Source organism: Phasianus colchicus, chromosome 7 (assembly GCF_987193195.1).
Source record: "Phasianus colchicus chromosome 7, bPhaCol1.hap1.1, whole genome shotgun sequence".
Lineage (NCBI taxonomy): Eukaryota > Metazoa > Chordata > Aves > Galliformes > Phasianidae > Phasianus > Phasianus colchicus.
The window spans coordinates 5,764,188-5,784,382 of NC_143442.1; the positions used below are offsets into that span (position 1 = coordinate 5,764,188).

A 20,195-nucleotide genomic window follows, 5' to 3' on the forward strand; every position below is an offset into this window, starting at 1 on the left:
TAATACATCTATAAGCTCACACTACTCGAACCTATATTGCTATAAATCGCTGATGCCAGCTGAGAGACCACGTGCACAGGTTTACATCCCCGAATCGCCCCTGCTTAACATGCAACTCGTGGCATCTCCAACAACTGGAAGAGAAACACCACAAGGAAGATCTATGGTTACCCCGAGGCAGCCGTGAGCCATACCTGGAGTCTGCAGGGCGACCAGGGCCCGAGGTGCCAGCTGTAGCAGGGCTTCACCGGGCAGCTGCGGTGCTGGCTGAGCTGTGCTGGGCAGGGCCGGCCCTCGGCCGCGGCCTTCAGCAGCACCGTGCGCCCGCGCACCATCTGGCCTGTGGAGAGAAGAGATGGCAGTCAGCAGGAAGGAATGGATTTGGAGGTGTTTTGGGGGGGTTAGCATGGTTACAAGCTCATCTTCCGTCACTAAAAATGCTCTTTTTCAAAAATAAATTAATAAAGCAATTATTGGGGAAGACTGTTCGGCTGATACGGATGCAATTACCAATCTTCTGCCGCGTGATGCAGTTGCTGGTGCTTCTGAGCACAGTGTTTAAACACAGTTTTGTATGTTTCCCAAATATGTTATTTGTTTATGCAACGCAGTTAAACACTTGACTAAATCCTGATTATTAAATATGACAAGAAAATAATTCCTACGGAAGCATCATTTCTACCACTGTCCATTCAGTATGTTTCTAGAGATTTTTAACAAATGAAATCTTCCTTTTATGACCAATTATCTGCATCTAATTTGAAAACTGCAAACACCCTAATGGCTATTACCGTCCATAACCACTTCTGCCATTTCCATTAAAATCCTATTTATTATTGGTGAAAACTTCTTCAGCTACTGAATGGAAAAAGCAATTATGTTACTACTTTTGAAATAATAAAACTGAATGCACTCATTAAAGTTACAGCAATTCCATTTCCTTCTCTTTTGCTGTCCATTTCTATCCAGGAATGTTTTCACTCAAAATGATTCAATTAGAATCCTGGCTCCAATTAAAAAGAAAACTGGAAAAAAGCCCTTATGCAATGGAAGGCATAAGATTGTGCTATGGATAAATCTTCTGCCTCGCCTCTCAATAGACGGGGATTTGAGAGGCAGTTAAAAATAGGGAAAAGGATTCAGTAATAAGAGCATACCCATGCAAAACAGGTGCAAGGCGTAATTGCTAACTCCCTGACCAGGAAAGAGAGCAGGCTTTGCGGTGAAGTACTCCCATTTGTATTTCAGCCACTTAGTTACCATCTTGGGTACTGCCATCATGAATGTCTCTACAAGCAGGGTTTCCCAAAAAAATCTGGCAAGTGAAAATTAAAAGCACACTCACCTGAAAATGCTCCTGACACATCTCAGTGACTTTTCTTACCTGTCCAATGCTATTCCCTCGTTCTTACCCACTGAATTCCATTTTTAAACCCATTTAAACCAATTTTAAGACTTTTTCCTTTTCGAGTTCTAATCCTCTGGACCGAGGAAGTTTGTAACAGAAGTGATGATAAAAGCTCTTATCCACATGACTGTGCATTCAGCCATTGTAGAATTAGATACATTAGGAGGTGGCAAAAACCCTCCTAGCTAAGAAAAGAAAAAAGGTAAGAACTGCGGTGCACCAGGAGAGCAACCATTCTGCTGCTGGCACATGGAGAGAGAGGGTTGCAGCAATGGAACTCAGATACCAAGGTACTTGTAAGCAGGGGAATGAGAGAAGACCAAGGGACGTGATGCTGCTTACTCCAGAATGGGAAGATGTGCGAACCAGCCTCTAGCACATGCAGGGATGCTGCAACCAGCAGCGATGTGCAGCTCGTAAAATTAGGCTGAATGTTAGCATGTAGCTCTGTGAGCTCTAGGAACTGGTTAGCAATGGAAAAGGTTCTTAGAGAAAGCAGGAAAGCTGCAGCTGTGGGGTTTGCAGGAGACAGCACAGGGGATGCCTGGGGCAAGCAGTTCACCGCTGAGCCTCACAGGCATGAGCTGGAAAGTGGCAGCCACAGCTCCGAGTTAAAGATCTGAGCTCATGTGGAGGGGCTCGAAACCCTGGAGTATTCATCAAGCTATTTTAATTAAAGACGTAATTTCCTTTTATACTCTCTGCTTAACAATTTTCTAACAAAATGTAAATGGGAAGATCACAGAATAAAAATCGCGATTTTCCTTCAAAGAGGAGCTAACAACCATTATGTTTTTATTTACATCTTATTTCCCCACAGTGGGTTATCCAAACCGTTTAAAATCACTGCATTCACAATGGTCAAATGGTGTTTGCCTCATTTCTCCTCTCTCTTCCTTCCTACACCGTGAAAAAAAATCATGAAAGAAATTTTGCCTAAGAACTTCTGTTGAAATGTCTCTTGGGTGCAATCACTGCAGTGGATCTCTTAAAGCTCTGTGGTTTATTTCCTCACTCTATAAACATTACCTAGGTGCTCCATTGCCGCTCAAGGAGCAGAAAAACTCCACCTGTCTTTTCTCTCTAAATACCTTATTTTTTACTGCCTATGCAGAACAGAAACTCCACGCATCTAAATTCATTTGTTCCCAACACAAACCCCAGAATAGAAAAAGCAATGCTAGCTCTTTCTTTAATTTCCTAATGATTTTTTCCTTAATTTCACAATGAATTAGCCACAAGTCTGCCTCCTCTGCTCTGCAGCATTGAATGTTATGAAAATTAAAACAAAATCTGTGTGCTGAAAACTGGAAATAAGAAATAATTACTTGGGGATATTTACACGGCAGTGTGTGTTGAACTGTGCGTTACACAGGTTAAGTCCCATCATTTATCTGACAAGGTCACTTTCCTGAGTGACAAGGCATAGGTTTAGTTGCTTTTACACTATTTAATGCACCTGTAGGAGAGAAATCATACCAGACTGGAAAACATTTATTTAAAAAAGTACTACTTCCCCTGGCACTCACTTGCCTCAATAAAGGAAACATATCCTGGGGGGAATCATCTTTTTCCAATATGTTGCCAGTAACTTTAATCCTAGGAACACCATGCATTAACCAGTGCTATACACCTTTCTATAGCAGTGCAGCAACTGGTACGAGGAAGCCTGCTATGTAACACAAAGTCAGTCACAGGCCCCAGCCAGCATCCAGAGCAGATGCTGCACAGAACCACAGCTGCAACAGGCAAAATGTGTTACACGTCTCCGCAGGCTCAGTGCAGGCAGGGAAGAGATCTACTTTACTCATCATCATTTATAAAAATCAATATATTCGCCTTCGGCTGCTGTGTACCAGAACCATGTTAGATGTCAGAGCCACATACACAGCAGCACCGCATCATGTTTGAATGCATTGCTCCATAAAATAAAACCTGGGCAAGAAAAAGGCACCATCCATTAAAATACATCACAGCAAACCAAGTTACTGGGAGAAAAGGACAGAATAAAAATGTTAGCAGCGTTGCTTGAGTTAAGAAACACGCGAAAGCATACATCTAGCAACACTAAATTTTGATCTGAATGATATTTAAATTATTTTTCCCTTTGAAATTGTTTATGGTACTTCAGAGGGCCCTTCACACTCTCTCCAAGAAAGCCAGAAAAGCAGAATGTTTTTCTGAGTGAACGGGAGAAGAGCAGAGCCAGTAACAGCACACACAGCTGATTTGCTGTGAATTATTTCTGAGAAGTGTGCATTTAAGTCCTACAGTTTGGCTTTATCAAAAAGTGGGCAATTATTTGTTTGGCAAAGGGAAGCAGAATCAGTGTTTACTACTCCATATTCCCACAGCTTCTTTGCTATCATCCTTTGGTTTCCTGTGTCTAATTTGAGGCTTAATCCTATTCTCACAAATGCCAAAGAGAAACTCATGGTGATTTCAAAAGTATTGCAGCCTGTCAACATTTGGGAAGGAAAGCTGCATGATATTCATCTGTGAAGTACCACCTGTGAGTGGGTACATCGATAATGGCTTCTCTATTGATATTACCATTAGTAGTATTTATAGCCAACTGGAAGATAAAGAAGAAGCTGAAGGGAAGGTTTCTGCTGTTGGTTCTCAGTTTCTGCTGCTGAAAACAAGAGGCCACAGCTACAGGACTGGTGCAAAAGTACCTCCATCATCTGTGTTTGTTATCAGAATTCAAGGTAGGTTTCACAGATGTTTATTGTCTGTACACTCACAGAATAGTTACCTTCAGCTTTTGAATCATAGACCTGTACAGCCTGATCTGCTCTAGTTAGTTTTCTACTCACTGTATAACACTTACCTTGTCTGTGAAGCCGAAGATGACCCAGACTGAACTAAGCTTGTGTTTGACTATGTGGTTTAATTATCTTTAATGTGGTTTGACACCCCCAGTAAGGAACTCACAGAAGAGCTGAGATCCACTTCTGCAGGGCACTGAAGACTTTAGTTGGCTCAGATCCTTGCAGATGCCCAGCTCTGGCTTAGGACACAAAGCAAGTATTTTCTTCTTAAATGCACTACCAACCATCAACTCTTTAACTTGTCTTTAAGATTTGGATGAGCATTTCAGGATCAGGAATATGAGGCACGCCTCTACTTGTAGTAGCACATCTCTTTGCAGACTGTGCAGTCTGAGTGTTCAAGAGAAAAACACCTTCAGGCATTACACAGGACAAACTGCTCCATTAATCATGCTAAAAGCCGTAAGGAAGTTATAACTTGCTTTTGCACTATTTATTTTAGTGAGTGATTGAACACTCCAAAAAAATTTTTAAGCCCATCCAGCAACATGAGCATTAACCCTCCAAAATGCATTTTGAAGGAAAAATAAACTTTGGAATGAATAGTATTCCTGGAGCGTTGTTTTTAAAATACTATGAATTATTCATTTATGTTAAGAAAGCATGGTTTTACAACAGGGCTAAAAATTCAGCAAAGAAAGAACACCACTAATCCAAATATTAAGCTTCTTCTGTAACATGTTTTGATTTCCGAAATCCATCTGAAGGGATCATTTAATGGAAGTTACAAACTTTTTTCTTTTTGACCTTCAGTGAATTCGGTTTAAATATTCCCTGTGTGTCTGATGCAATCTACAAGCCTGGGAAACAATATCATGAGCGTATTTGGAATACAATCTTCAGTGCATTTCCTCCTATCAACTGAAAGTTTTGTTTAATTCATACAGAAGTAAGGAAGGCCCTAATCCATTTGCTTTTTTTATTTAGGTGAGCAGTATGGACTATGTAAAACTTTGCTGAAGTTACTGGAGTCATGCAAACACTCAGGGGGCTGTGGTCACAGGACAGAGGCAGCAGCATACAGGAACTCAAGAACTATATTCTTACTGATTTTTCTTCAATTCAATTTCATCATGTAGCTAAAAGTAATATGAAAAGCTTTTTATTTGATTACTTATCTCTTTATCAGGAATCCTGTAACTCCCTAGCATTTCTGCTAACTCTAAGCACTTACTTTATCTGGGAAGGGTTAGTGTTTCCTATGGCTGAAATCTGAAAGTTTAAATTAAATAACAAAATAATCACCGAGGCTGAGAAAGACCACTAAGGGTATTTGGTCCAATTGTCAACCCATCACCACCGTGCCCACTAAGCCAGGTCCCACCTTCAGACATCTATCTACTTGTTTCCTTTGAAAACAGCCAGTTACATCTCCGTAATCCATACGGGCTGCCGTAAGCACATCAAATGTTGAATTCCTATGGTGTGTGGTAGGAGGGGAAGGCCAGGAGGGCACTCACCACCGGAGCCACACGTCTGGGAGCACTGCGACCAGGCCGACCACGCCGACAGCCGGCAATCCACCACGCACTGCACCACGCACTCGCTGCTCGTCTCCACCGGCTTCTCCAGGCGACGCTGTCGGCGAGCAACAAAATGCACACGTAAGCCATAACCAGGGCGACATCATGCTGCTGAGGGGCAGAAAATTAGGAGAATTCAATTAACGTTTGCCCGTCTCTCCGCGGCGCGCGGCTTCTCTCTTCACCTGCTCGCAGTGCCGTGCACTGACCGTCTCCCCATCGCTGCGCACGCAGCTCAGGAGCCGCTTCCGAACTCCTCGCCCGCACGTCGCGTTCCCGTTGAGCTGGCACGTGCTCCAGGCTGCAGGCACAAGACACAGCACAATGCTGTAACTCGCCTTTGGGTTATACTTCACCATGTTAGCTCGTATCGAACCCAAGAAGAAAGCACACAAAAGGAAGTTGCTCTTCAGTAAAAGCGAGGCTCAGATTTGAAGCTCGGCGCTTCGCACGCAGATAATCCTGAACAAAACCAGTACACCACGGTGCACAGAAAACTGTTAAATGCTGATAAAGCGTATCAATTAAACCCAGTTGGTGCGTTTGCAGGGCTGTACTGTCAGAAGGAAAGCTTCACTTTGATAAAGTAGCTGTGGAAGTTTCTGAAAAGCAACTATAATTTCATCCGTTTTATGTCTCAAAGCAAAGCTTCCCATTATTTCAAATGGAGCTCAAGTACTCGTGAACTAAAACAGGCATTACTAGGAGGGGAGAATTCATATCATATTGCTTGTCCAAAATTATGAGGAGCAGCATGCAAGCAAAGCAAAATAAGCCATAAAACACCATTTAAAATAAATAAAAAACATAGCACAACTAAAACTTCCATACACCAGCAAGAAATAGGAAGCATACCAGCAGAAAACATATTACTTTGTCTTCCACCTTTGATAAACATCAATGCATAACTGTTCTTCATTTCTGAAATACGGTGCTAAAAAAAGGTTTCATCATGATGCTCAGTTTGTATTCAGGTGTAACAGTTTCTGCAGCTCTGCTCTCCCTCTCCACCAGCCTACAATTTCATCTCAGATCTCCTCTTAGTATCTTTCTTAATGATCTGAGTTAGTCAAAACAAAAGAGCTTGCACTTTTCTTTTTGCTAGTTCATATGAAACAGATCTAATTGCTCCTGACTAAGGTCAAAACAATGTATTTTGCTTTCAATATCCTATGCCCACCCAGATAAGCTATATCACCTCCAGATCAGACTTCTGTTGGGTATTATTGCCTTCCCTAGAATCACACATGTTACACTCTCTTATAACTGGAATTTTGCACACAGTTCTGCTGATGACCAAGCAAACAAAGAGACCCCATTTGACTTGTTCTATTTCCAGCACACCCACAATGATAACTGCTAAAACCCTACATTTATCCATTAACCTGCAGAAATGAAGGCATGTAATTACCGTTAGTGAAATTAGCAATGTCTGCAAGTAAGCCTTGTAATGACAAGGCTGTAACCAACACAACAGGCAAACATAACTAACAACACAACTGGAGAAAGCCTTTAAGGAGCTGGGTCTTTTACGTAAAGATAATTAGGAAAGCAGAACATCAGTTTAATGTGCACTGTGGTGTCCCTTCCTGGAAAGAACAGATTGGAAAATTATACCTACCTGTTAGATTGTACTGATACTGGAAGCAGTTTTGGTTAAGAATACATGGTTTCATTTGTGAATCTTCAGGACAGGGCTTTCTACTGACAGGAGATCTTAGCACTTGCCGAGATCGGGTTTGCACAGTACCTGGATCACACACCTGCATACAGAAGTGATGGACAGCACAAGAGACCTCGGTGAATACACAGACACTGGCTGCTGGGGCTGTCGCAAGCACACCCACAGTGCTGAGAGTTGTGCTGACAAGATGGGGTGAATTTTACAGCCTGTGACATGATATGCTGATGTCAGGCTGGTTATAACCCAGGATTTTGCTTGCTCACATAGTCACATGAATATCATAGAATCAAATATGAGCCAACTGAGGTCTATTTTCATTTGTCCCTGTGCATCACAGGCATGCAGATGTTTGTTCTTACCAGCCTTCCATCCCTACTTCTGCTTTCCATTTCAGTTGTGCTCTTAGCAACAGTGACCAAATGCTTCCAGTCTTACAACATCCCCTTCTTGGTGAGGACAGCACCTGCTCATCATCCACCCTCCAGGACATGAGGGACATAAGCTCTTGTCATTTCACACAGAGGTGCCACCCACATGACTTCAGTTTTTCCCTTGGCTTAGTTAATCTCTGGTTTGGACCAGAGAGAGCTGTGTCACTGCTGTATGCCCAGCTTAGTTGTCACATCCACATCACACTGCCTGGGGAGGATGGAGTCACAGTGCTGAAAATTAAATGGCTGTGGCAGCGATCAGGGCTAATTGGCGGTTAAAAGCACTACAGACAGCTGTTTTGTCTCATTAAATGATCTCATAAAAAAGTATAAATAGACTTATTCTGAAGCTAGGGTGATTATGGAAGTATGTAATGGCCTTTTTGGCTGTAAGGCTGGGACAGAACACCAGCCCCGAGGGCTCTGGCCCACTGAGGCTCAGCAGAGCTCTTCCACAGTCCCACAAAGCGGGCAAGTGAGAGTGGTCCCGGCCAACCTAATGGAAATGAATCCCAATTAAATAAATCTCTATTATCCAGAGGCATTTACTGAACAAGATGACCTATTTAATTCCTAACAGTCTCTCATTAGGACTCAAGATTGCTCTGGAACAGCAAAGAAAATGAAGAAAACAAAACATGCAGAAAAATATTTTCATAAGTGATTGAGAATTTAAAACATGATTTTTCTATAGAGTCTTTTAAATAAAATAAAATAAAAAACTAACAGCTTAAAGCCACAGGCTTATTATCATCCTACTAAGTGCTGTCAAATACTGAACCCCGCATGGGTGAAAGTATGGATAATTCCTGTACTGTGAATATTAAACTGAGATGCCATGGCATTGCAGCATAAAAATCTCAGACTGCTGTAAACTGGATTAGTAGCACAGATGATAGCATAACTAAACAGAATAAATATCAGAACAAACAGGACAAGTTCTGGTCTGGTTTGAAAACAGAGTTGTCAAGCTGTGTGTCCCTTGATGCTTATATTACATGAAGGAAATTGTATTATGTTCTGATTGCTGACACACACCTTGTCAAACCATTTTCAATGGTAATTTTATTTGAATATCCATGCTCATCTAAAACAACTAATTGTTCTCAATTGTCTGAAAATCAAACCCGTGCTAAGTGTTTACCAACAGCTTATGGCCTTCTCCTCAACTAGTCTGCTCATCCTCACAGTGAGGATTAATAGCTTAAATGACTTGACCATTTAAAACAAAAAAAATCAAAGCAGGTGTTTCCGTAGCTACTGCTAATTAATTTTCTTCTGTATTTTTACCAAAGGAAAAGAAGTAAATCAACGAACACTGGGAAAGAAGTTTGTGCCAGCTCCAAAATACCTGCCTTTGCTCCCTTTCCAAAAACAGCCCACCTGTAGGCAGACAATATGCATAATTTGTAGATAAGTAACTGCTTTTAATAAAACAGTATTGTCTAGCACGCATCCTGCTGTGCACAATTACAGGGCCTTGATGCAGCTCAGCACTGCGTGGTGCTCATGCTGTTGCAGCCACCCAGCAGTCCTTGTTAGCCAGGCAATTTTCCCTCTCGGATGTCCTTTTAGTGGAACACTGAAACAGCCCCGACTCCAACAGGTTGAGATATATCTCACATTTGCCAGGATGAGGACAACACATGAGGAGTTTACTGCAGATCTGAAGCTGGCATTCTCACTGCACTGATGAGCCACCTTGTTGAGGAGCCAGGGTTGATATGATAAGCAACTCACTTTTACCTGTTCTGAATAATAAAGAATCTCTGTCGGAAAAGTGTTCATTTAATCAAGCCGAGGACATGGGAAACATGCAAAAATTCAAAGTCTGCAAACTGTAACTAATATCCTGTAATATTATTTGTTGAGTTTCTCTTTACGTCAATTGAGAAGTCAATTTAGTTTTATAATTGATTTTCTGGCCTTACTCTTTCAAGTTAACTATGTAAAAAATTGAACCAAATATATATGGAACTGAATAAGCGGCAGGAGGGAACGGCTAGCAAAGAAAAAGATGAAAGCTGGAATTTTCAAAGGAGCAAGAGGGAGCCGAGCATCCAACCACTGTGGAATCTCAATAGGGTTGGGTGCACAACTCCTGCAGGACTCCACAAAAATCCCAGTCTGGAAAAATACTTACTATATGGCAAAGAATAAGGAATGGCTTTGGAAACTCAAAGTAGTTAGGGGATGTAAACAGCAAAAGTTAAAGGAGAGAAATTGTTTCTTGTGGGGAAATACTGGGAGCATTAACAAGAAATAAAGAAACACATCAGCTGCTAAGCAGGAGGAATTGTTACAGAGCTAACCAAGATCTGGGCAAGACTACAGAAGGGCTTGATTCTGAGTGTTCTCAGAGATGTAGAAAAGGACAGTCAACCTGACTATTCAAAAACAATATTCCATATGAAATAGTAAAGGTGCTATTCCATCAGTGAGTGGTGCTCCTCAGGTGCTGGTACTGGGGCTGGCACTACCTAACTTCTTGTCCTGAGGAGAAGGATTTGGAAGTGCTGGTTGATGAAAATTTCAACATGAGACAGCAATGTGGGCTTGCAACTCAGAAAGCCAACTGTATCAAAAAAGAGGTGGGTGGTCAGCAGGGTGAGGGAGGAAAATCCTCTCTAATTTGCCCCTGTAAGTATCCCGAGTAATGTGTCCAGACCTTGGGCCTCCAGCACAAGAATGGAGCAGGTCCAGAGGAGGCCACAAAGATGCTCAGAGGGCTGGAGCACCTCTCCTACGAAGAAAAGTTGAAAGAGAGAGTCTTGTTCAGCCTGGAGAAGAGAAGGCTCCAGGGAAAGCTCATTGCAGCCTTCCATTACCTAAAGGAGGCCTGCCCGAAAGTTGGGAAGGGATTTCTTACAAGGGCATATAGAAAAAAGAAAAGAGGAAAAGGTTTTAAACTGAAAAAGGATAGATTTCCTACCCCACTAGGAAACCAAGTTTATTCTCACAAGCATATATGAATCTACTTTATTTTTTTTAATAAACAGAAAGCACATCAGCCCTTTTCTAAGGACTTTCATTCCCAATTCCTCTCTTTCCATTAAACAATGTGGTACTTTAAAAGACATTATTTTACTTCATGTCATTCCACTAATAAATACTATTTTTACTGACTGTAGATTTAGCTTTTCATTATTATTTTTACATAAAGTTGGACATTCCCTCTTGTAAGCAATTGGGTTTGTGCTCAGCATCAGCCGAAGCAGTATATACAGCAAAAGGAAAATGAAAGAAGAAAAGGTGCAGTCAGCATCACTGTTCAGAGACAGGCAGGTATGTACAATTACAGTGTACAGTTGTGGGAATTAAATTTTGACTTGTTTTTTTTTTTTAGATCAGACCTTACAGACATGCTATTTATTTCTACTCCTGTGGGAGGATTTGGCGTGTAACAACTAGCTTAAATTGGGCATCATAGAAATCTTTCTACCCTGAAAGTCAAGGTGACAGATTTAGACTGATTTATTAAGGTAGATTTAGACTGTGTCAGAGCTTGAAGATGGCTGAACTGTGTGCAATGCAGAAGCTGAAGCTCTCCATGCCATGCTTGTATGGATCTCACGGATCTGTGATGGGGTCCAGACAGAGCAGCTCTTGCACACAGTTCAGGTATAAGAAATGAGACAAGAAAGTAGGCTCAAATTCTGCCTCTGGCTTGAGTGTAAAGGGCTGGGTCGTGGCCCCAAAGACACCACCAGCAAACTGCAATGAGAACAGCTCTGGAGAGATGCCAGACCACAGGAAACCGAGGCTCTGCTCTGCCAGAGGGTTGGGTCTACAACGAAGGACAACTTAGTCTTGCTTCTACCTGAGAATCATGAGAGCTTACTATCTGCCTGGCCAGTGGAAAACCTTTGTCTAATTTCTATCTCTATTCAGGGTAACTGAATCTACTTTCTGCACCACCCAGGCTATGTACAGGTTAGAGATTTCTGGATCAAAGAAGGAGGATGAATATGGATGCTGACTGGCAATAAATATAAGAGAGAAAACAAGAAATGCTATGATGCATGGAAGCAGAAGGTACAGATGTTGTAACTTCATGTACCTTCAAGGTTAAGCGCCAACTTATTTTGGCACTTAGCTTTACAGACAGTGTTGGTTGTTGGATTTATTCCAGATTCTTCCTCAATGACTAAGCAATGGAGTGTGCAGTTCAGGCACATACTTCCTTTGATATAACTGGTAGGAATGGAATTAATTCCTAGATGGTAATAATAACGGGCATGTAACTCAGGTCACAATTCATATCTTACAAATCATACAGCAAATCTTAGAGCAGAAGGACATCATATACTGACAGTAAGTTTCTTTACATGCATAACTAGACTGTCCCCTACTTTACTGCATTAAATCTCACTGTTTTCATTATTCTTTTATATCAATTGTGGAAAAAGTTGAGTTTGAGCCCAGCATCTACAGACAAGATTATATAAATGATAACAAAAAGAAAACATCCTGAGGCACTGGGAGATACATATCACGTTAAGGGAGGAATGAACTGCTGTCTTTCCTAAAGGACTATTCACTTGAGAAACTATAAAAGCCATCTTCTTGATTCTGTAGAGGAATTCTTGGCATTATATCTACTGTATTTTTAGTATTTCTTTTAGCCAGTCACATTTTTCTAGCACGACCACTTGACACTATTTTAAGCTAATATGAAAAGTGAGGGATATAAACATACACAAAGAACGTACCCAGCCTTTGCTCCAGACAATAATAGAACAGACGAAGTATAGAAAGTTTGCTACACAAGAAAAGGATGCAAAATAAAATAAAACCGTAAGGTTATGAAATCTAAGTTCTTGAGTAAGGGCTGTTAACATTGCACATTAATATATTCCATCAGACTTTCTTTGTGGTGGATTTAAAAAGCTGTCCACTGATCTAGGCTTTCACATGCATCATAATTGTTCAGCATACAGGTCGTAACCCAATAGAAAGCCCTTTAAGCTGCTTTATTTATCAAACGGCTTGTATAAAGCACGCTGCTCTATAAATAGCTGGCCACATTATATTTAAAAGTCTATTCATAAGGAAACATGCAACCTCAAACTAAGGTAAATGCGTTGGCAGCAACAAGGTTTAACTATTTTTAACACTGCAATGAACCACTGTATTGTTCATGCAGACGTGGATGTTTCAGGACAATTTAACAATCCCCTTACAGTAACATGAGCAGTCCTTTGAAATGAAAATGCATTTACGTAGACTTTCTTTTTGAGATGTATCTAAGTTCTGAAACCCACCTGCATACTTACATAACAACGTTATTTATTTTACAGACATTTTTAATAAAGGGGAATAAAATAAACCAACAAATCTAAAAAAAATACATATCAATCACTAACGTTTTGATAAAACCATCCAAAAAAATGAGGTCACACCTATGGATAAGGAACAGTGTATGTTCATCCAGGAAAGCCTTGGGCTAGCATGATTCTTATTCTTGACTTAAATGAATTATCCCTTGGTCTAGAAGTTAAACTCTATTCAAGCTTCATTCTTCAGTCCTACACCCATAATACAGGTCCTCTGCCAAGCCTACATGTGAAGTTACCAGTTGAGATGAAGATGCAGTAACACATGCAATGAACCACAAAATCTACAAATGAGTCCTCGATTTCTTTTCCAATTGGCTTAGGGGGAAAGCACTTCCAAACCGTAACAACTCAGACTCACACCTGAGATGAAAGTCACTGTGAAACCTGTGAGTCAGCTGTATTGCCTGCTGCCACTTTTAGTACAAGCAGTTATCTGAATATTGCACACACCTCACAGATTCAGGAGAATAATAAATCAGTTGTTACAAGTCCTGAGCACTGTAAATGGCTATTGATCCAGGAGGAAAATGCTCACTGAAATAGGGACAGCTGCTCTCATTCGCTTGACATGTAACCTCCTCTAATTAACTAATTTCAGACCTCTTAGAATTTGCTGCTAGGAAAACCAACAGCTGAGGCAAACAAGAAGGCCACTCAGATCTGACAGTAGGGCTGTGACTGCTATCCACAAGGTAGCAGACAGCTAACAAAAAAAAAAAATTGAGGTAATTATTTCAGGGACTTGTAGCACAACTCACATATTAACTCATTTTAAGAATGCTTTGATGAATTCAATTGAAGTCAATTAATTACATTTCCAAGTCAGATGAAGACAAAGTCAAGACACTGCAGGTAGTGCATGTTATTCGATCACTGAATATTTAACAGAGATGATAGGATTTCAGCTTCCAGATTGTTTAGTTGGGTCTTTGAGCAATCAAGTGATGATGTCTGACTAAACACGCTATTGTAGCCGGAATGAATATGAAATCTCTGAAGCAAAATGCAAGTCAATCTAATTTGCTCATGATTTTTTTTTTAACTAACTAGCAAGCTTCAAACTGTTATTTTAATGGCTTTAAAGCCTTGATATTTAACTTACATGGGTGTTACTTAGCGACAAAGAAGAAAACTTTATGAGCCAAAAAATAGTCTTCAATCAGAGAGAAAACCATTTTGAATTTCTTCTTACAATAGAGATTGTGAGAGTAAAAGAGAAGCTTTAAATCAGTAATTATGAGTTTCTTGAATCCAGCAAAGAGACAGAACCTCAAAAGTAATCCTGAGGTATTACATTTCAGACAGTTGCATTTCTGGGTCACAGCAAAGTGCCATTAGAGGAAATATAATTTATATTTGTGTAGCGATGTTAAATAGCAGCATAATCAAGATGCAAAAATTGCAATTCGATTGAAAAATCTACATAAAGGAATGGTGGCAGCACCTTAAACTAAGAAAAATGCCCCTACAAAGAGTAATATTTAAAAGTAAAAGGAATCAAGAAACCAAAAGGAATACAACAACAGCCACACACTTTTGTAGAAAGAAGTATTGAAGAAAATACTTCCTATTGACAAAGCAGTCACCACCTTTATGACTCATTGATTTCAATATGATTCAAGATCATTTACTATCTTGAAAGTAGAAAATCCACATGGGAAGAGTACTGCTACAGGACAAAACAGAAGTAATAAAGTAGTACCCCAGAAAGCATCCAGAGTACAATGACATATTGACAAAGGGTAAACTGGATAATCTAAAAGGCCTTTTTACATTTGGCTGATAAGGCTTAGTTATTCCGCTATCAGGATGAATTTATTATCAACACTATAAAATTGGAGCAGAGCACCAAAGTGACTGGAAAAGAATTCTCACATGACCAAATCTTAGGTAAATATCTTGAATCGAAGAGCTACTCAGTCAAAGACGATGCTGAAATTGGAGTTGCTCATTTCTTACAAACTGGAATTTGTCAAGTTTCATAAATCCTCTTTATCTCCTGTAAGCCAAACACGGCCAGAGATACAGGAGGATTTCCCAGAACGCACTTTGGCAGATGCCTCATAAGAGTTCTAGGCCTAAAATAACGCCAACTATTTTGAAATGAAATGTAAATGCTTTCAAAAGAAAAGTAACAAGGCTGTATGGTTTGTCTTTTCTGGTTAGGCACGATGTGATCCTTCAAAAGTTTTAAGTTACCTGGGGAGCCATAAGGAGCCATACTTAGGAAATGTATTTTTAGTGAATATACAAAAAGTGTTCTATACATTCTCTGAAGATGGGCATTTACTTGCAGCATGAGGTGAATTGGAAATCATGCAAGTGTTTATCAGCTACTGAGAAAAATTGCCTCAAAAAAATTGAACAGGCAATCCTAATGAGCTAGAGGCTCTACATACACCAACTTATTGATGTGGTTTTGGGGACTCCATGGAAAGAGACTTCATGCAGGCTGGAGGCACAACAGGTTTGACCAAAATGATGTTTGGCTCCAGATGCAAACTCTTATATTTGGGTGGTTTTTTGCAGTGCCTCCATGCAAGGCCCAGATCCAACCTCTCAGCTACAATGGAGTTATCCAACTGAGCATACGTAGCTCTTCCCTCAAAGATGAAACGAGAAACTCCACTGACTCCATTGCCTTTGTAACTCCATTCACTGTTCACCAGTGCATGGCCATTCTTGGCTGCCACCTTTCCCTGTGACAACTAAGGAGGCTGAGGGTTGCTTTAATCATCCTTGTGCTGGCAGTGCCTCACTCCTGGCCATTCAGTTACCCTCAATCCCTGCCCCATGTACAGAATGAATAAACACCATTTTCACAGAAGGGTCATTCTGCACGTATAGCAAATCCAGTGCTTGCCTTAGAGTTATTAAGCATCTGCAGTCTGGGAGGAACTATGCTGTGTGGCCCTCTTAAAACCAAAGGAACACAAACAGCCCGTGTAGCTATAAAAGTGAGACAGTGCTGCTGTAAACTCTTCAAAGGGAGGGTTTTATTTGTCCATAAAACTTCAAGCTGTTTATTGCTTTGTATCTGGACAGAACTATTTAAACACATGCTCTATCCACACACAGTCATCTCTGTTTCACAACAAAGCATTGCAGAACAGCTTGTGAAAGCATATTGTTCAGTTAATTGCATTGGCAGGCAGATGCCCTCATATTTATGAATTAACATCTCCCATGGCAGAACGATGTACAAGGAGAAATGAGGACTGCGGCACTTGAGCCTGGAAGCACCAAAAGTTATGCCACCTGATGGAGTGTCATCTCATCAGGCTTGTTGTGGTCACCCCTTTGTGCTTCTGTGGGCTGCAGAGACCTCACCATTGCAGTAAAGGAGTCTTCCACCAAAAACTCAGGGTGTCTTAAGGATATCGGGATGCCTCAAGCAGTCCTTCATAACCGACTGCCACTAATGTGACTGAAAAATACCCAACGGCTTTGAGAATCTGCATTAGTTACTGCAAGCTGAAGTGAAGAAAATCTATTTCTGAAAACAAGTTAATGGCAAAGAAACAGCCCAACCAGGGCGGGACTTTGAAAGGATCTGTATCGGCTGCAAGTGAATTCTACTTCATTGAAGCTGATCTGCTCAGGAGGAGGTGAATACAGGAAATGAAATGCAAGCTTTCATTTGACATATTCTTACTGAGTATATCGATAGCCTACACAAAATATTACGGGAGGAAATTACCTATGTCAGCAGTACTACAAGTACCTGTCCAATAACCACTCGGACTTTTGATAATGGCCTTGTTAACACTGGGGCAATGAATATTTCTGCCACTTAAGTACGTAACAAAACCACTTAGAATAAACCTAGCACCTATTTCAGCACTAACCAGAGAGAAACGATAGCTTTCAAATCTTATGCCTTGAGGCCAGAGAGTTTTCACTGGGCAGAATTTGCAGCTTCTTTCCATCTTGGACAGTTAAAAATAAAACAACAACAAACAACAGAGAGCATTTGGCACAGGTTGCATAATTCAGAGAGCTTAGAGTATTTTGTGACATAACAAACTGTTCACACATCTTGCTGCCATGCCCTTGATACTGCTGCTTCAAATCTTCCTTCAGGGTTTTTGGAGGAGGAGATGCTAGACAGAAATACTGTCTTTTTGAGAAGAGAGAGCTGTAATTCCCTCCAGCCTAAGACCTGTCCAGAGGAGTGCCACCACCCCTAACCATGAGAGATATGCACCACACACAGAGTGCTGCCCTGAGCAGTGGGACACAGAAAGACACTTAACCACAACACAGTGGTGATCTTGTCACCTGCTGTGCTTGTCTGGATCCTCATCTGTGAAAGGGTGGATTGAATTGTCACAGACATAGCTATGTGTTTTACTAAGTAATTTTCTAGAACTCAGTCTCTGTAGAAATAAAGAAATCTCCATTTTGAACCGTGTTGGCAGTAGGATCCATGAAAATGTGTTTACTTTGTTGTTAGAAATTAATTATTTCACACAATTGTTGAAGGACAAAGAATACAACATGAGGAACTTTCCACTGGAACCCCAGCCAGGCAAGCCTACCTGCGGACACGTGCTCCATGGTCCCCAGTCAGACACTGCACACTCATTGGGGCAGTACAAGCTGCACTTCCGAATTTCATTTGGGATTTCAGCCTTATTGCACAGGGTGTTGGGTACAGTTTCCCCTCCGTGGTCTTCTGTAGTACTTACACACCTACACAGAAAACAGAAATTTTTGTTTGAGTTTAATCAGCTTATTACAGAAGTGACGGATGGCAGCAGGTCTGCACAACTCCAGATAGGACACTGTACGTAACACAAAGCTGTATGCAGTAAGTCAAAATGATGAATTAATGGTGTTAACAAGCCAAATTGAAATGCTATGCGCATGATGGGCTTTTGTCATTCAGGTTTCAATAAATACTGTAGATAAATACAGTATACAGTTGAAAGCTTCATACAAGGAGCTTTCAACTTTGATTGGAAGACACATGAATGAAGAGAAAATGACAACCAGAAAGAACAAACCTTTGTACTCCCATTAGTAACATCCTCACATTTGGAAATCACAGTATTTGCCAAGCCTAGGGAATGAATACTTAACTGATAATGAACACCACTCCATTTAACACAGTGCTATTACTCAGGGAATATGTTAGCAATGAGAATATGGAGGCTATGCAGGTCAGGAGTGTGTTGTACCTGTACAGCATTTAGGTTAAAGAATTGTAATTTAAACAGCATGCCTTCGTCATGAAAGAAATCTCAATCATAACACAAGGCTTCATCTCTCAGTGCTTTCCCTGTTAATCATCATACAGACACACACATTTCTTTTCATTTGAAATACTTTGGACTTAACAACATACTCACTGTCACTTAGCCAATTGTTTCAGCTTCATGCGAGCATGTTTGAGCTCTTTATAATTCGCAATTGTGCTTTTGTCTTCACGTACCTGACTTTCCTCGTTTGTATTCCTTCTCCACAGTGGAGGGAATTTTGTTCACTGTTGATTTTGCACGGAGACCACGGTTCGACTACCCAAGAATACTGATTGCACTCAGTGTAGCATGGGACTGCCTCGTACACCTGCCAGAAAAAAGAATCAAAACTATTCATTTGAACTATCCGGGTTAGCATCTCTGCAGAAACACCTCAGCCAAAACAACAAAGAGTACACTGAAAAACATCCTGCCTTCTGCTCCTTATGCTGTAAGTGTTGTCACACCTTTAAGTTCATTTATTCATTATTGACTTGCCAGGGGATTTCTAAGTATATGATAAACTGTAGTACGCACGCAGCATCTTAGGATGCAGGATAAATAAGTTATTCTCTAAAGCCAGAGCAGGAATTCCATTACAATTTCATTTGCTCAGACTGCTCTCGCTATAATCTATCATGTCATTCACCAGGACCATACGCACCGCATCATTTTCATGTTTCAAAAGGTACATGTTTAAAATCAGCACTCATTTGCCTGTGCTTCTAGCATATCCTGGTAAGTAATTTCACACAACCCACAAATTTCATCTTTATACACAAAACCATAAATGCTAGTGACTTTTCTCTAACACATCTCTCAATCAAACATGACTGTGTATTCACCTGAACCACAGTATCTATGCAGTAAGAAAAATACAGCCAAATACTGAGAAAAATAACACAAAAGCTTGATAAACATTTCTTTTGATGCTCAGCATTCAATCTGGTTGAAGCAGCACACTGAGGAGCAGTACTTCAGCAGATTTCTAGGTTTAAACAAATGACTGTTTCAACAGTTCTGTTACTGTAATGAATAAAACTTATTTGTTTTGAACCAGTTTGTCTGCAGAAGCTGATCTGAAGACACAACGTTCTCTCTTGCTGCCCCTCAAAAATAGAACCTACCTAAGAATCCTTCTTCAGCACACCAAAATTTCCTTGGCCATGCTGCTGTCATCAGTACGAGTCTCACTGATAAAATAACTGTAGACTCATCCACCCCACCCCTCAAATAAAGAATTTCAGCTACACATTTGATTTACAGCTTCATTTTAAAATAACAGCTTATGACTATTCTTTTGTGGTCATAGCAGTAAAGAAATCTTATTTGCAGTATTTTGCAGGTGAAGGATGGGGAGATTGAGAAACTGGCTTGAGAAGAGAACTGGTGCCTCATCAGCACATTAACTTCCTATCAGATGAGAAGAAGGTAACTTGCTAAAGATATACAGGTATATTTATATGCTATGTAGTGCACATAGCAGCTAAGTCTCAGGTGTCAGCTATTCACTAATTAGCTGTGCAGTCACACTCATTAGCATGAAACGATGCACGCAGGAGCAAAGCAGGGAAGCACCTGTGGGTGGGAGCTGTGCTCCCAGCCCAGCCTGCAGGCACAGGGGGACATAGCAGTGTTGAGAAGCAGGCACAGTCCCAACAGATGGATGTAGAGACTCAGGGTATTTATTAGCATCTCTGCTCTACAGGGGGAAAAGCAATCACATTCGGCCT

General features: G+C 40.7%; 1 protein-coding gene across 16 annotated transcripts in view; it reads right to left on the reverse strand.

Annotated features, from left to right (window-relative positions):
• The window catches only part of THSD7B (thrombospondin type 1 domain containing 7B), a 291,273-nt gene that overhangs the window by 14,392 nt on the left and 256,686 nt on the right, over positions 1–20,195 (reverse strand). For all 16 annotated transcript variants that reach the window (XM_090143541.1, XM_090143539.1, XM_090143548.1 and 13 more), the window contains 6 exons: positions 18,657–18,790; positions 17,761–17,914; positions 7,387–7,528; positions 5,951–6,066; positions 5,703–5,820; positions 195–340 (listed from right to left, as the gene is read on the reverse strand). In XM_090143541.1, coding sequence (XP_089999667.1) covers positions 195–340; positions 5,703–5,820; positions 5,951–6,066; positions 7,387–7,528; positions 17,761–17,914; positions 18,657–18,790 — 810 coding nt within the window. The remainder of the gene's footprint in view (positions 1–194; positions 341–5,702; positions 5,821–5,950; positions 6,067–7,386; positions 7,529–17,760; positions 17,915–18,656; positions 18,791–20,195) is intronic.